The following is a 12,943-nucleotide window of genomic DNA, read 5'->3' as shown; positions in this document are numbered from 1 at the left end:
TTTCAAAAAACTTCTAGACAACTACTTGATTCCATGGTGGTTTGGATCACTCCCATGAATGGTGGGTTTGCTTCATTGCCAGATATAGATGCAACAGGAATTCTGGGAAGAATTTATAATTCTGAATGGAAACACTGTTGCCAAGAGGATTATTAAAATGGAAATAAGGAACCTTTTCGGTTCTTACTGATGAACCACTGACATAACATGAAAATTATAGGTAGCAATGTCAAAGTTTTATTGGAAAAATAGATACTCATCTGTCAACATTTAGTCGAAACATCTCTAGGAAAATTGCTTGAGGTTTCATGGTTTTTTCAAACTCATTAGTCTAATGTCCTCAATTAGACGGTCCAAATTGCAATAAGAAGACCCACCGACATTGACAGATTCTTTGGCTAGCTTAGCCATTTCAGCTGCTGATTTCACGAACTCCTCCCTTCTATCCATCATTAAATCATTCACCATCTTTTCCACTACCTTTCTATCACACACATCCTTCATATCCAATCCTAGTTTCCAAACTTCACTCACAAACCTGCTGTTCACCTGTTGGTCAGCAAAATAAGGCCAACATATCATAGGCACACCTGCCACCACACTTTCCAAAGTAGAGTTCCAACCACTATGAGTCAAGAACCCGCCAACAGCCGGATGGTTCAACACTTCCTCTTGCGGTGCCCAACCCACGATACATCCTCGCTCCTTTGTCCCTTCCAAAAGCTCCACCGGAACATCCTCCCCCTGGCCGTCTTTTCCTGTCACAGAATTTGGCCTTACAACCCACAAGAACCTCCTTTTACTGTTAACAAGTCCATACCAAAGCTCTGTAAGTTGCTCTCTCGATGGGATCGTAATGCTACCAAAACTTACATAGACAACGGATTGCTTTGGCTGCTTATCGAGCCATGAAATGCAATTTCTATCCACTTCCCAAAGGCTATTGGAAAATTGAGATGATGCACCGCGTTTGGCCTTGAGCCTGGTGTTTAGCAGAGCATGGATGGGTCCAATGGTGTAGACATGAGGGCATTTGGTGCGTATGTGAGACAAGATAGGCCTATCAAGATCTTCAAACGTGTTTAGTATCAAGGCATGCGCTTGGGGACTCTTTCGTGTCTGCTCAACAACAAGTTGGATTGTTGAATTGGCCATGTCGCTTGCTCGGCAGAAACTGGGAAGGTCTCGACATCGAAGAAAAGTTTCCATGCCTGGTACAGTTGTTATCAGGCGATTCATATCTTCAATTCCTTTCAATTTTTTGACAAAACACCCATTTACCAGTGTCAGAGGGTATAAAAGAACCATTCAAAACTTTAGGAAATCAATCATTTGAATGCTATTCTCTTTAATTGCTTCACTACTTTCCAGGTTTGAAGAATCAATTTGGATTTACATTTTTTATTATGTAAAATTGAAAACGAAAAAGAACTAGGAACTTGGTTGTATTTTGTCAGAGAAGAAAAAACACAGGGAGGCACAACACAATACTATACAGAGTTCAGAAATATATTTTCATTGGATCATATACTTTACCTCTGATAGGAATCTCCCCAGCTTGAATTATATCAGGGATAGAATAATAAGCCCAAAAGCAACAAGCACTGCTGGTACGAAAATAAAAGACGGGGATTCCAAGCTCCTTAGCAACATCAAGAACAAATCCTAAAAATCCATCTCCTATGATGCAGTCCACTGGTGGGTTGATGTTGAGCAGCATCTCTCTCAAGCTCAGCTTGGCTTTCGTTTCCATGGCATAATACATCTCCAGGAACCAATCCCCTGACCTCGGATGATCATCAGGGAGACCATCAGGTACTGTCCTGAATTCAAATCCAGGGTAGCTTGCAAAATGGGCACTAACATTGGTGTACTTGACCAGGCGTCCATGGTTGTGCTCGGAGTATAGGAAGGTGACTTTGAAGCCAGTGAGAGCTAGCAGTTCAGCTAGCTTGAACATAGAGTTTACGTGGCCTTGCAGTGGGAGAGGGAAGATGAGAACATGAGGACAAGCTTCTGATTGCTCACCTTTTTCCATCTTACAGGAAATTTTCAGGGCTTCTTGATTAAAATGACCAACAGTTCGGCAGCTATATATTTTTACAGTGAAAGTTGCTGCACCTGCTTTTATTATAATCTAAGAGTTAATCAGTTATTCTTGAAATTATTTGTTGTAATTAATTAACTTGTCTGCTTCTAGTCCTATAACGATGAGAGCCAAAACTTTGGTAATTAAAAGTTAGAATTGCAGAATCTTTGGTTGCTTCAGATCAAACAAATACGTTTGACAGCAACCAAATCTTTGGTTGTATTTTAATGGTTGAAAGATCAAAAGATTCCAACTTATAGAAGAACACCATGTGATTGCAACTTATTTTAATACATCAACCGCATAACTCTGACAGCAACTATCAACTAATCATGATTCTTCAAGCTTATGGTTTTTATGTCCTCGATCAGACGATCGAAATTACAATAAGAAGGACCACCAACACTGACACAATCTTTGGCCAAACTAGCCATTGCAGCAGCTGATTTCACAAACTCATCCTTTCTTTCCACCATCAGATCATTCACCATTTTCTCAACAACTTTCCTATCACAAACATCTTTCATGTCTATCCCTAGTTTCCACACTTCACCCACAAATCTACTATTCAGTTGCTGATCAGCAAAGTAAGGCCAGCATAACATAGGCACCCCTGCCACTATGCTCTCCATGGTTGAGTTCCACCCACTGTGAGTCAAGAACCCACCGACAGCACGGTGGCTTAAGACCTCCTCTTGCGCGGCCCAACCAACAATGTACCCTCTGTCCTTAGTCCCTTCCACAAGCTCTTTGGGAGTATCCTCTCCCTGGAAGCCTTTTCCAGCCACGGAATCTGGCCTTACAACCCACAGAAATCTCCTTTTACTGTTGACAAGCCCATGCCAAAACTCCATAATTTGCTCATCTGACATCACAGCAATGCTACCAAAACTTACATAAACAACTGATTGATTTGGTTGCCTATCAAGCCATGACATGCAACTTCTGTCCACTTCCCAAAAATAGTTTGAAGATTGAGACGACACCCCATTTTCCAGGCTCATCCTTGTCTTGAAGTGTTCATTAAGAGGTCCAATGGTGTAAACATTGGGGCATTTGCTGCGTATTTGAGACAATATTGGTCCTTCAAGTTCTTCAAATGTGTTGAGTATAACTCCACTGGCAGTAAAGCTCTTTCGTGTCACTGTACCGTACCGTAGGAGAGTTGAATCTGACATGTTACTGGCTCGACAGAAACTCGGAAGATCTCGGCACCTAAGAAATTTCTCCATGCCTGGCACGGCTGTTATTGGCCGATCCATGTCTTCACTTCCTTCATTGTTTGAGAAAAACTCAATTGTCAGAAGAACAAATTTTCTTTCGGCATAAAACTCATCAGCAGAAAATTAAAGATTAAAACTGATTCAAGTTACCTTTGATTGGGAGCTCCCCAGCTTCAATCATATCAGGGATGGAATAATTTGACCACAAGAAACAAGCACCAATAGTACGACAGTTAATGATGGGAATTCCAAGTTCATTAGCAACATCAAGAACAAACTCCAAAATCCCATCTCCTATAATGCAATCCACCGGTGGGATCATCTCGACCAACATATCTTTCAAAAGCGGCTTGGTTCTTATGTTCATAGCTTCAAAAATTTCCATAAACCGATTGCCTGACCTTGGATGATCCCCTGGAAGACCATCAGAAATAGTCCTGAACTCGAATCCAGGATATTTATCGAAACGGGAAGGAATATTGGCAAAACGAACCAGGCGGCTGTGGTTGTACTCAGAGTTGAGGAAAGTAACTTTTAGGCCCGCTGTGGCACAGAGTTCAGCCAGCTTAAGCATGGCGTTTACAGGGCCTTGAATTGGGAGGGGGAAGATGAGTATATGAGGAGAAGGAGCTTGGGACTTGCCTGGTTCCATTTTTGCTTGAAGAATTCTTTCCAGAACTCGAACGGTTTAGTAGCCAACACCCCTGTTTACCTTTCACTTGCCAATTAATTTTAGTCTTTAATTGGTAGTCCATATATATTAACCCTTCTTTGTTTTTCCCATAGTTTTCCACATTGATTTGTGGTTCAAAGTTGCTATCAACCCATTGTCTTCCACAGGTATCATTAATTTGCTTTATTGGTCGAGAATATACTAATCAAAATATCTAGCTCTAGTTAATTTCTTTAACCTGACATTTTTATTCTTTTGGATACAACAGTTATTACACTTGAAACTTTTACATAAATCCAACTGCTGAACTATCACTTGCTGCAATTCCTGTTCATCGACCTTATGTCCTCAATTAGACGATCCAAATTACAATAAGAAGATCCACCAACATTTACACATGCTTTGGCCAACTTAGCAATTTCAGCAGATGATTTCACAAACTCCTCCCGCTTGTCCACAATCAAATCATTCACCATCTTCTCAACAACTCTCCTGTCACATACATCCTTCATATCTAATCCTAGTTTCCACACCTCACTCACAAATCTGCTATTCAATTGCTGGTCAGCAAAGTAAGGCCAACAAATCATAGGCACCCCTGCCACCAGGCTCTCCAAAGTAGAGTTCCATCCACTGTGGGTCAAGAATCCACCGATGGCGCAATGGGCCAAGACCTCTTCTTGTGGAGCCCAACCCACCATGTACCCTCTTTGTTTAGTCCCCTCCACGAGCTCCGCCGGTATACTGCCTTTTTCGGGCATGAAATCGGGCCTGAAAACCCACAAAAACCTCTTTCTACTGTTAACAAGACCAAACCAGAACTCCATAATCTGCTCCCTTGACAAAACTGCAATGCTACCAAAACTTACATAAACAACAGATTCCTTTGGTTGCTCATCAAGCCATGACAAGCAACTCCTGTCCACTTCCCAAAGACTATTGGGGGATTGATGAACCATCGTTCCGTTTGTCTCGGCAAGTCTTGTATTCAAATGCAAATGGAGAGGCCCGACGGTGTAGATTTTGGGGCACTTGCTCCGCATATGGGATAGTATAGCTCCTTCCAGGTCTTCAAAAGTGTTTAATATGAGTCCGGGGGCACTGAGATTTTTTCTTGTCTCTTTGGCGATAAGTTGGAGATTGGAATCCGTCATGTCGCTGTCTCGGCAGAAACTTGGGAGATCTCGACATCTGAGAAAAGTTTCCATGCCTGGAACTCTTGTTATCAGTCTATCCATATCTTCATTTCCTTTAATTTTTTACCATCACCCACTTGTTAGTTAGTCCAGTGAAAGGCCTTATATTAGAAGAATAAGTAATACCATAAAGAACAGTAAAAGTATCAATCAATAACCTCAAAATTATACCTCTGATGGGAAGTTCTCCAGCTTCAATCATATCAGGGATGGCAAAATAAGCCCAGATGCCAGAAGCACTAATGGTACGAAACTGAAAGATGGGGATTCCGAGCTCGTCAGCGACATCAAGCACAAGGCCCAGAGCCCCATCTCCTATGATGCAGTCCACGGGTGGGTTAATCTTAACCAGCATCTCTCTCAAAATTGGCTTGGTTCTCAATTCCATGCTCTCAAACAACTCCATGAAGCTAACACCTAGACGCGGATGATCCTCACGAAGACCATCCGGTATGGTCTCGAATTTGAATCTTGGATACTTGGCAAAACGGAAACCAACATCGGTGTGACGCACTAGTCGTTCATGGTTGTGGTCGGAGTTCAGGAAGGTGACCTCGAGGCCGGCCAGAGCAAATAGTTCAGCTAGCTTAAGCATGGAGTTGACATGACCTTGTGCTGGGAGAGGGAAGAGGAGTACATGAGGATAAGCCTGTGGCTGTTGCTCTTGGTCCATCTTGGCTAGGCTAGCTTTTGGGTATCTCTCAAGTCGAGGTTCTGTCTACACTCTGCTTTTGATTTCCTAACAGTTTGATAGCTGTATTTATAACAACAAAAAAAAAAAAACACTACTGTTCCAGCTTAATTGGATTGGTTATCTTGCAGCAATGACTATTACATCATTTAATATTCATTTTAAGGCTAAGATGATCAGGAGTCATAAAGTTTTTTGCTAGAAAGATAAATTTTGGGTAGTCACATTAGTCTTTAGAAAATTTGGATAAGACAGCTTCGAATAACCAAAAAACTTGTACTGGTTAGGGATGTCAATGAATACCCTATTATAGAGTATCCGCGGGTACCCGATCCGGTCATTCCGGGTTAGGGTATCGATTTCATGGGTTCGGAGTGAATTTGGGTAGTGATTTTACTACCCGAACCAGGTTCGAGTAGGGTTCGGGTATCACACTTTGGATACCCGCTACTCGAACTCGATTATTTTTTAACCAAGTTTCGCAGATACCCACCCAGAACCCTTTTACAAATACTCGTTTATATTTTTTTATTATTTAAATAATTGAATAAAATTAATAATAATGGGACTCAAACCAGGCCAAAACACTCACCATCTTAACCACCTTGACAAGCAATTGCCTTTGTTATATATTGACAAATATATTTAAAATATAGTTAGTTAAATAACTAATGTGATGATATGAATATATATAAATAAAAAAATTATTAGATTATTAATTATGTTTAAATAATATAAATATCATATCATATTACAAAGGAATATAATTACTATTATATATATTTTTAATAAAAATGCATTTTCTTTTTATTTTGGGTTAAGATTACAAAAATTATAACTTATAATATATATACTTAAAGAGAGTCTTTGAATTTAAAATAGTTTTGGAATCTAACTATTTTTTAATTTCATGTAACTAAAGACAAACTTATATAGTTAATTAAATTAATTCATTAAACTATGATTATTAATTAACTTGAAATGTTTTTAAATATATATATATTATATTGAGTAAAATTATAAGAAATATAATTACTATATTATATATATACTAATTCTTTTAGTATATATATACTTTAAATATAAATATATTTATTTTTTATTTTGTGTTAATATTATAAAAATTATAACTTATAAATTTATTAATTGTAATATATACATATATATATATATACACACTTTATAGTTACTATAACTTGTAATGTCTTTTAACACATACACTTTATATTATATATTATGTTCATTTATAAAGAATATAATTACTATTATATAAATTAATTATTAAATAATATATATACCTTTGTTTATATAAATTTACAATATATGAAGCTAATTATCTAAAAAGAAGTTGTGAGATTAGAATAGTTTTGGAATTTAGCTATTTTCTTACTATTCCTGTTTCTACAATTGCATCTGAGTCAACCTTTAGTACTGGTGAGAGAGTGGTGAGTGACCATCGAAGTAGGCTTAAACCATACACTTTGGAGGCATTGATGTGCACTCAAAATTGGTTGATGAATGAAACAAAAGGTAAATAAACTCATTTTATTTTTATTTCATTTCTTTTCTTTAGAAATTATATATTATCCTAAGTGTTATATATATGCTTATTTTTTTATTTGTGTAGGATCATGTATAACAATTGAAGATTCAATTGCCACGCTTGTTGACACTGACACAGAAGAAGATGATTGAATTGTTCATGAGCTTGCCTTATTGTCAATTTGTAATGTTGTTTAACTAGTTGTTTGGATATTTATTTTAGTTATTTAAGTTTATGTTGTTGTTGTTTGGATATATGTGCTTGGTTATTAAAGTTTATGTTATTTCTTTGGATCTTTGTGTTTAGTTATTTAAGTTTATGTTGTTATTTGAATATTTATGTATAGTTATTTAAGTTTATATCATTGTATGGATATTTGTTTTTAGTTATTTAAGTTTATGCTTAAGATCTTTGTTTTTTATTATTTAAATTTAAATTTTATTATTTTTGTTTTTATAAATTTGATTAGTAGTTAATTTTATGAAATACGTAGAGAAATATTATTGTATATGTATACGGGGTTTAGGTAATTTGGTACCTATGAAGAAGATTTTAATAATTTTTTAATCTAATTGGGTTTTTAAACGAGTTAGGGTAATTATAGGGTAGTAAAAATGTAATAGGGTTAGGGTCAGGGTAGTAATTTTAAAATTATTCGAGTAGTTAATAGGGTTATGGTAGTTGATTGTTTATAGGGTTAGGGTTCGAGTACCTCGAAATTATAGGGTACTCGACTCGTTGACATCCCTAGTACTGGTGTTGTCTTTTTTGCTGCATGCTATTAAGGCTAAAGATGAGACAAACATTATAGTATTAAACTCATTGATTCTACAATATACCAATAGATCAAACCCATATGCATTACAATCTTAATTTTTTTTTTATGCTTATGATATTAGATTAAATAATAAAAGGTAACTCTTTTTTATCTTATAATCTCGTCTTGTTGTTGAAGAATTTTAAAAAGAAGAGGGAGAGAGAGAGAAGTTAAGAGAGATAATAGGCAAAGGAGAAAGAGAAAACAAGTGTAAGAAGTTTTAGTATTTTTCTTCTTGAGAACTTATTGGGTTCTCGCCTCTTTAAATACCTTACAAACTATGTTATACAAGAAAATTTTAATCTAACATTAGGGATAGATTATAAGGTTAATGATATGCCTAATATTGATGTATCAATCTTCCAAGATTGGTGAAATGTTTTTTTAAAAAAATATTGCAACACATGCTGCTAGGCCTAGGGGTAGATGGTAATATTGTTGTGAGGGGTTGTGGTCTTCTAAAATTTTTAAAATTTTTTATATAATATATATATATTTTAATAACCCTCTCAAAATAATTTTTTATTTAACAATCCATATAAATAAAGAATTAAAAAATAACCTTGCTTGTTTTTACACACCACTTTCTCTCTCTCTTTCTTTTCCCCTTTCTCTCCTCTTTTGTTTTTTCATTTTTATTTTACTCTTTTCTTTATAACTCAATATTGAAACACACTTCATTCTTCAAAAGAGATTTATGAGCTTGTTAGCTTGAACAAGAAAGAACAGAGACCACTTACCACTATTATGGGAAATTAAGATAATGTAAAGTTTTCTTTTTGTCTTTCGTGGAACTTGAAATTCAACGAGTAAAGTGTGAAACTTTTAACTTTAAACACTACTTTTGATTTTAATAACAATTATAAATCATTCAACATTGATGATATTTGCAAGTTAGTAGAAGGTTTTTGTTCCTAGGATTTCACAGAGTAAGAAAGACTTTTTTTGAGTTTACAATTGAGGCATTATGGGCTTGATATATCTCGTCACCAAGGTTTTGAAGATATTAACACACTTTCTCAATCGATTGATAGATTAATTCATCTTATTTTGACTCTTTTAGTTTTTGTAGCAATTATAGGGAGAGCTTTTTCAATGATGAAAATTGTGACAATAAGACTTTGGAACAAAATGGATAATGAATTTGTTGCACATAATTTAGTTTTTTATATTAAAAAAGACATTGGTAACTTTTTTAATATAGAATCAATAATTGATGAATTTGAATTTAAGAAATATTGTCGAGCATAACTTTCTTAAAGAATTATTGTAAATTTTTCTTTTCTTATTCTTTTTAATTTACATGTTATATAAAATTATTGTCTATTATGAGTTTTTTGATTATTGATTAAATGAAACATATTAATTCTAAAAATTTTTAATTTTTATATATTCTTTTTTTATCTTTACTCTTCAAAAAAGTTGATTAGTTTCACCCCTGACTAGTGGCTAAGTCAATGATGTACTGAATATTGATGTATCAATCTTCTAGGCTTGATGCAAAGTCTCTTTACAAAAATATTACAGCACATGTCGTTGTTCTTGCTGTTGATCTGTTGTCATATTTATCATTGATTTGCTATCGATTTGTGGGTGATTTATTACTAGTTTATTAGAGATTTATTATTCGTTTGTGAGTGATTTGCTGTTAGTTTGTGAGAGATGTGATGATAATGTTCTACAAATGCACCAAAATTCAACTCAATCTTTAAAATAAAGTTTTAAACTCTATCTGATGGGTCATATCGAGAATCTCATCACAGCATATTGGTTATAAATTAGCATTGCCTAACCACAGAAATTAATATTGAGTTATACTGTTGCTGTAACGATCCAAGTCCAACCACTGGCCCAAACCACATAAATTAATATTGGGCCTAAACCACGTGGCTCTCAAAAGCTTAAGCTCAAGTTGCTAGTAGTGGTCGGTTTGGATTGTTATATAAGTCTTAACAATCACATTCATATCAGATGTGAGTTATTGGGTATTACAATCCCACCCACTCACATCCACAGGACTAAGATCTCACCAGAGCAATGTGAAAGTTCACATTGGATTGGTACAAGTTTTGATACTATTTGTAACGATCCAAGTCCAACCATTGGTCCAATAGCTCTTTGGGCCTAAATCATGTGGCCCTCAAAAGCTTAAGTTCAAGTTGCTAGTAGTGGTGGACTTGGATTGTTATATAGGTCTTAACAATCACATTCACATCAAGTGTGGGATGCTGGGTATCATAATCTCACCCACTCAAATCCTTGATGTCCTCATATCCTTGATCACATCCATAGGACTAAAATCTCACCAGAGCAATGTGAAAACTCACATCGGACCAGCATAGGCTCTGATACCATTTGTAATGACCTAAGTCTAACCATTGGCTTAACAACTTTTTGGGCCTAAACCACTTGGAGTGATGGACTTGGATTGTTATATAGGTCTTAACAATCACATTCATATCAAATGTGAGATGTTGGATATTACAATCACACCCATTCACATCCACAGGATCAAGATCTCACCAAAGCAATGTGAAAGTTCATGTAACGACCCCACCCTGGTCGCTATTGGCGTCTAAGACTTCTAAAGAATTTTTGCTAAGTCTTGAACAAGTCTCATTTAAGACTTCTGTTAGTTCATTAAATACATATAATCAAATCACGTGTGTAAGCAAATATTAATAATTAAATTACTATCTACTTCATTCAAAATAATAACAATTCACGTTTATAAATTAACAATATTTTTCAACATCTCGTAAATTTCATTATGATACAACCCTAAACAACGAAGCGACTCAGAACAGGGTTAAGAGATACCTTTTACCTACTATGTGGTGGTCCGTATGCACCGATAGTTACACGTTAGATTGATCTCTATCTGAAAATAAAAGGGGTGTGAGTCTCATAGACTCAGTGATCATCATCGACCCCGTGAGCAGGCGAGGAGGGGAAATAAATATAAAGGTGAAATGTTTATAAACCCAAGAGTAAGCATAGAAAATACATTCCATAAAACCGAAAGATTTGTTTTTATACCTTGCAATCCTTAAAAATAATAATTCCCAAGTAAACATGTATGAAATAGTTGTATTTAGGATACTAGAAAATCTTTCAACCTCAACATTCAGTCAACATTAAATTCAATGGCAAGTGAAAAATGAAAATTCTTAAATATAAAAAGGCGAATTAATTTATCACCAATGAATAGGTAAATTTCACTTGCCATTAAATAAATAAAAATTTTTAAGTATTAATGCCATGTATAGTGAAATAAAAATCTATAAATGAGCATCATACTCGGGTAGGTTTAATATAGCCCTTAGGCTTATTATCTCAAACATCATCACTTACTTGTGGGAACTGCCTGCGCCACCATATGAATCGGGGCTTCAAGTCCTCATTTACCTACTCATGGGAATTACCCACGTCACCAAATATAAATCAGGATTTTAAGTTCCCCTTTACCTGCTCGTGGGAACTACCCACGTCACCAAATATAAATCGGGGCTTCAGGTCCCTCCCTTTACCTATTCGTGGGAACTACTTACGTCACCAAATATAAATCGAGGCTTCAGGTCCCCCTTTACCTACTCGTGAGAACTACCCGCATCACCAAATATAAATCGGGGCTTCAAGTCTCCCTTTACCTACTCGTGAGAACTACCCACGTTACCAAATATAAATCGGGGCTTCAGGACCCCCTACCCGCATCATCAAATATAAATCGGGGCTTCAGGTCCCCCTTTACCTAGTAGCGGGAACTACCCAAGTCATCAAATATAAATAGGGACTTCAGGTCCCCCTTTATCTACTCGTGGAAATTACCCACTCCACCATATATAAATCGACGCTTCAAGTCTCCCTTTACCTACCCAGAATATCTCAATCACGTTAAAATGAAAATCATTGCAATTTAATGCATAATTTATTTCAAAGCATGGCATACCCAACAAATCAGCATGTTAAGTGAAATCAATAATAAATTTTTTTTAATCAAATTCCATGAATCAAATAACAACCATTGGCCCAAACATTACACAAGCTTGCAAAGTATGATTTTGAAGCGAAAGCCATTGAAAGGTTTGTTTCCCCGTAATTAAAACCTTGTAGATATATACTTATTTATAGTATAAAAAAACGAATTTAAAACCCTTGATTGCAATCACAAACAACCTAAGACTTTCTACCAACTCATGTTTTTCACAATTTTGTCAACCATCAAATATAACATATATAACATATTTATCGAGATATAATTTTTTAAAATTTAACACCCACTCACCTCACAATGAAGGACGCTATTTCGTTATTGATTCTTGCATATATTTAACTATTTTTTTTCTCCCTTGAGCCCCCTACTCTTTTCTTTGTTTTTCCTCCTCTCTTTCTTCTTCTTCTTCTTTCTTTTTCTTTTTCTTCCTTTTTGGCAGCTTGACTTTTCTTCTTCTCTCTCCTTTTGCCGCCCCCCCTCCTTTTTCTTCTTCTCTCTCCTTTTTGGCCGCCCCCCCCCCCCCCCTTTACCTATTCGTGGGAACTACTTACGTCACCAAATATAAATCGAGGCTTCAGGTCCCCCTTTACCTACTCGTGAGAACTACCCGCATCACCAAATATAAATCGGGGCTTCAAGTCCCCCTTTACCTACTCGTGAGAACTACCCACGTTACCAAATATAAATCGGGGCTTCAGGACCCCCTACCCGCATCAT

At 36.0% G+C, this 12,943-nt stretch overlaps 3 protein-coding genes across 3 annotated transcripts; all 3 read right to left on the bottom strand.

Annotated features, from left to right (window-relative positions):
• Window positions 1-214: 214 nt before the first annotated feature.
• LOC18585972 (7-deoxyloganetic acid glucosyltransferase-like) lies at window positions 215-2,038 on the bottom strand. The gene is made up of 2 exons (XM_007009071.3): window positions 1,537-2,038; window positions 215-1,250 (listed from the first exon to the last, which is right to left on the bottom strand). The coding sequence occupies exons 1-2, from the start codon at window positions 2,036-2,038 to the stop codon at window positions 307-309; spliced, it is 1,446 nt and encodes a 481-aa protein (XP_007009133.1). The 3' UTR covers window positions 215-306.
• Window positions 2,039-2,343: 305 nt separating this feature from the next.
• Window positions 2,344-4,112, bottom strand: LOC18585971 (7-deoxyloganetic acid glucosyltransferase-like). Its single transcript, XM_007009070.3, has 2 exons — window positions 3,463-4,112; window positions 2,344-3,362 (listed from the first exon to the last, which is right to left on the bottom strand). Exons 1-2 carry the CDS (start codon window positions 3,962-3,964, stop codon window positions 2,416-2,418), a joined length of 1,449 nt encoding a protein of 482 aa, XP_007009132.3. The 5' UTR covers window positions 3,965-4,112; the 3' UTR covers window positions 2,344-2,415.
• Window positions 4,113-4,213: 101 nt separating this feature from the next.
• On the bottom strand, window positions 4,214-5,939 carry LOC18585970 (7-deoxyloganetic acid glucosyltransferase-like). The gene is made up of 2 exons (XM_007009069.3): window positions 5,353-5,939; window positions 4,214-5,234 (listed from the first exon to the last, which is right to left on the bottom strand). Exons 1-2 carry the CDS (start codon window positions 5,852-5,854, stop codon window positions 4,297-4,299), a joined length of 1,440 nt encoding a protein of 479 aa, XP_007009131.3. The 5' UTR covers window positions 5,855-5,939; the 3' UTR covers window positions 4,214-4,296.
• Between the last annotated feature and the right edge of the window lie 7,004 nt (window positions 5,940-12,943).

This window comes from Theobroma cacao, chromosome 10, assembly GCF_053813885.1.
Source record: "Theobroma cacao isolate CCN51 chromosome 10, ASM5381388v1, whole genome shotgun sequence".
NCBI classification, from domain to species: domain Eukaryota; kingdom Viridiplantae; phylum Streptophyta; class Magnoliopsida; order Malvales; family Malvaceae; genus Theobroma; species Theobroma cacao.
Note: the sequence above shows the minus strand (reverse complement) of the source record. Positions and strands in the feature narration are given on the sequence as shown.

Bases quoted from the DNA above. Each gene is read 5' to 3' on its own strand.
- LOC18585971 (XM_007009070.3), bottom strand. From the start codon at position 3,964: ATGGAACCAGGCAAGTCCCAAGCTCCTTCTCCTCATATACTCATCTTC. The intron at 3,363-3,462 runs GTAACTTGAATC...CAAACAATGAAG, and splicing joins TGGGGAGCTCCCAATCAAAG to GAAGTGAAGACATGGATCGG.
- LOC18585972 (XM_007009071.3), bottom strand. From the start codon at position 2,038: ATGGAAAAAGGTGAGCAATCAGAAGCTTGTCCTCATGTTCTCATCTTC. The intron at 1,251-1,536 runs GTAAAGTATATG...AAAAATTGAAAG, and splicing joins TGGGGAGATTCCTATCAGAG to GAATTGAAGATATGAATCGC.
- LOC18585970 (XM_007009069.3), bottom strand. From the start codon at position 5,854: ATGGACCAAGAGCAACAGCCACAGGCTTATCCTCATGTACTCCTCTTC. The intron at 5,235-5,352 runs GTATAATTTTGA...AAAAAATTAAAG, and splicing joins TGGAGAACTTCCCATCAGAG to GAAATGAAGATATGGATAGA.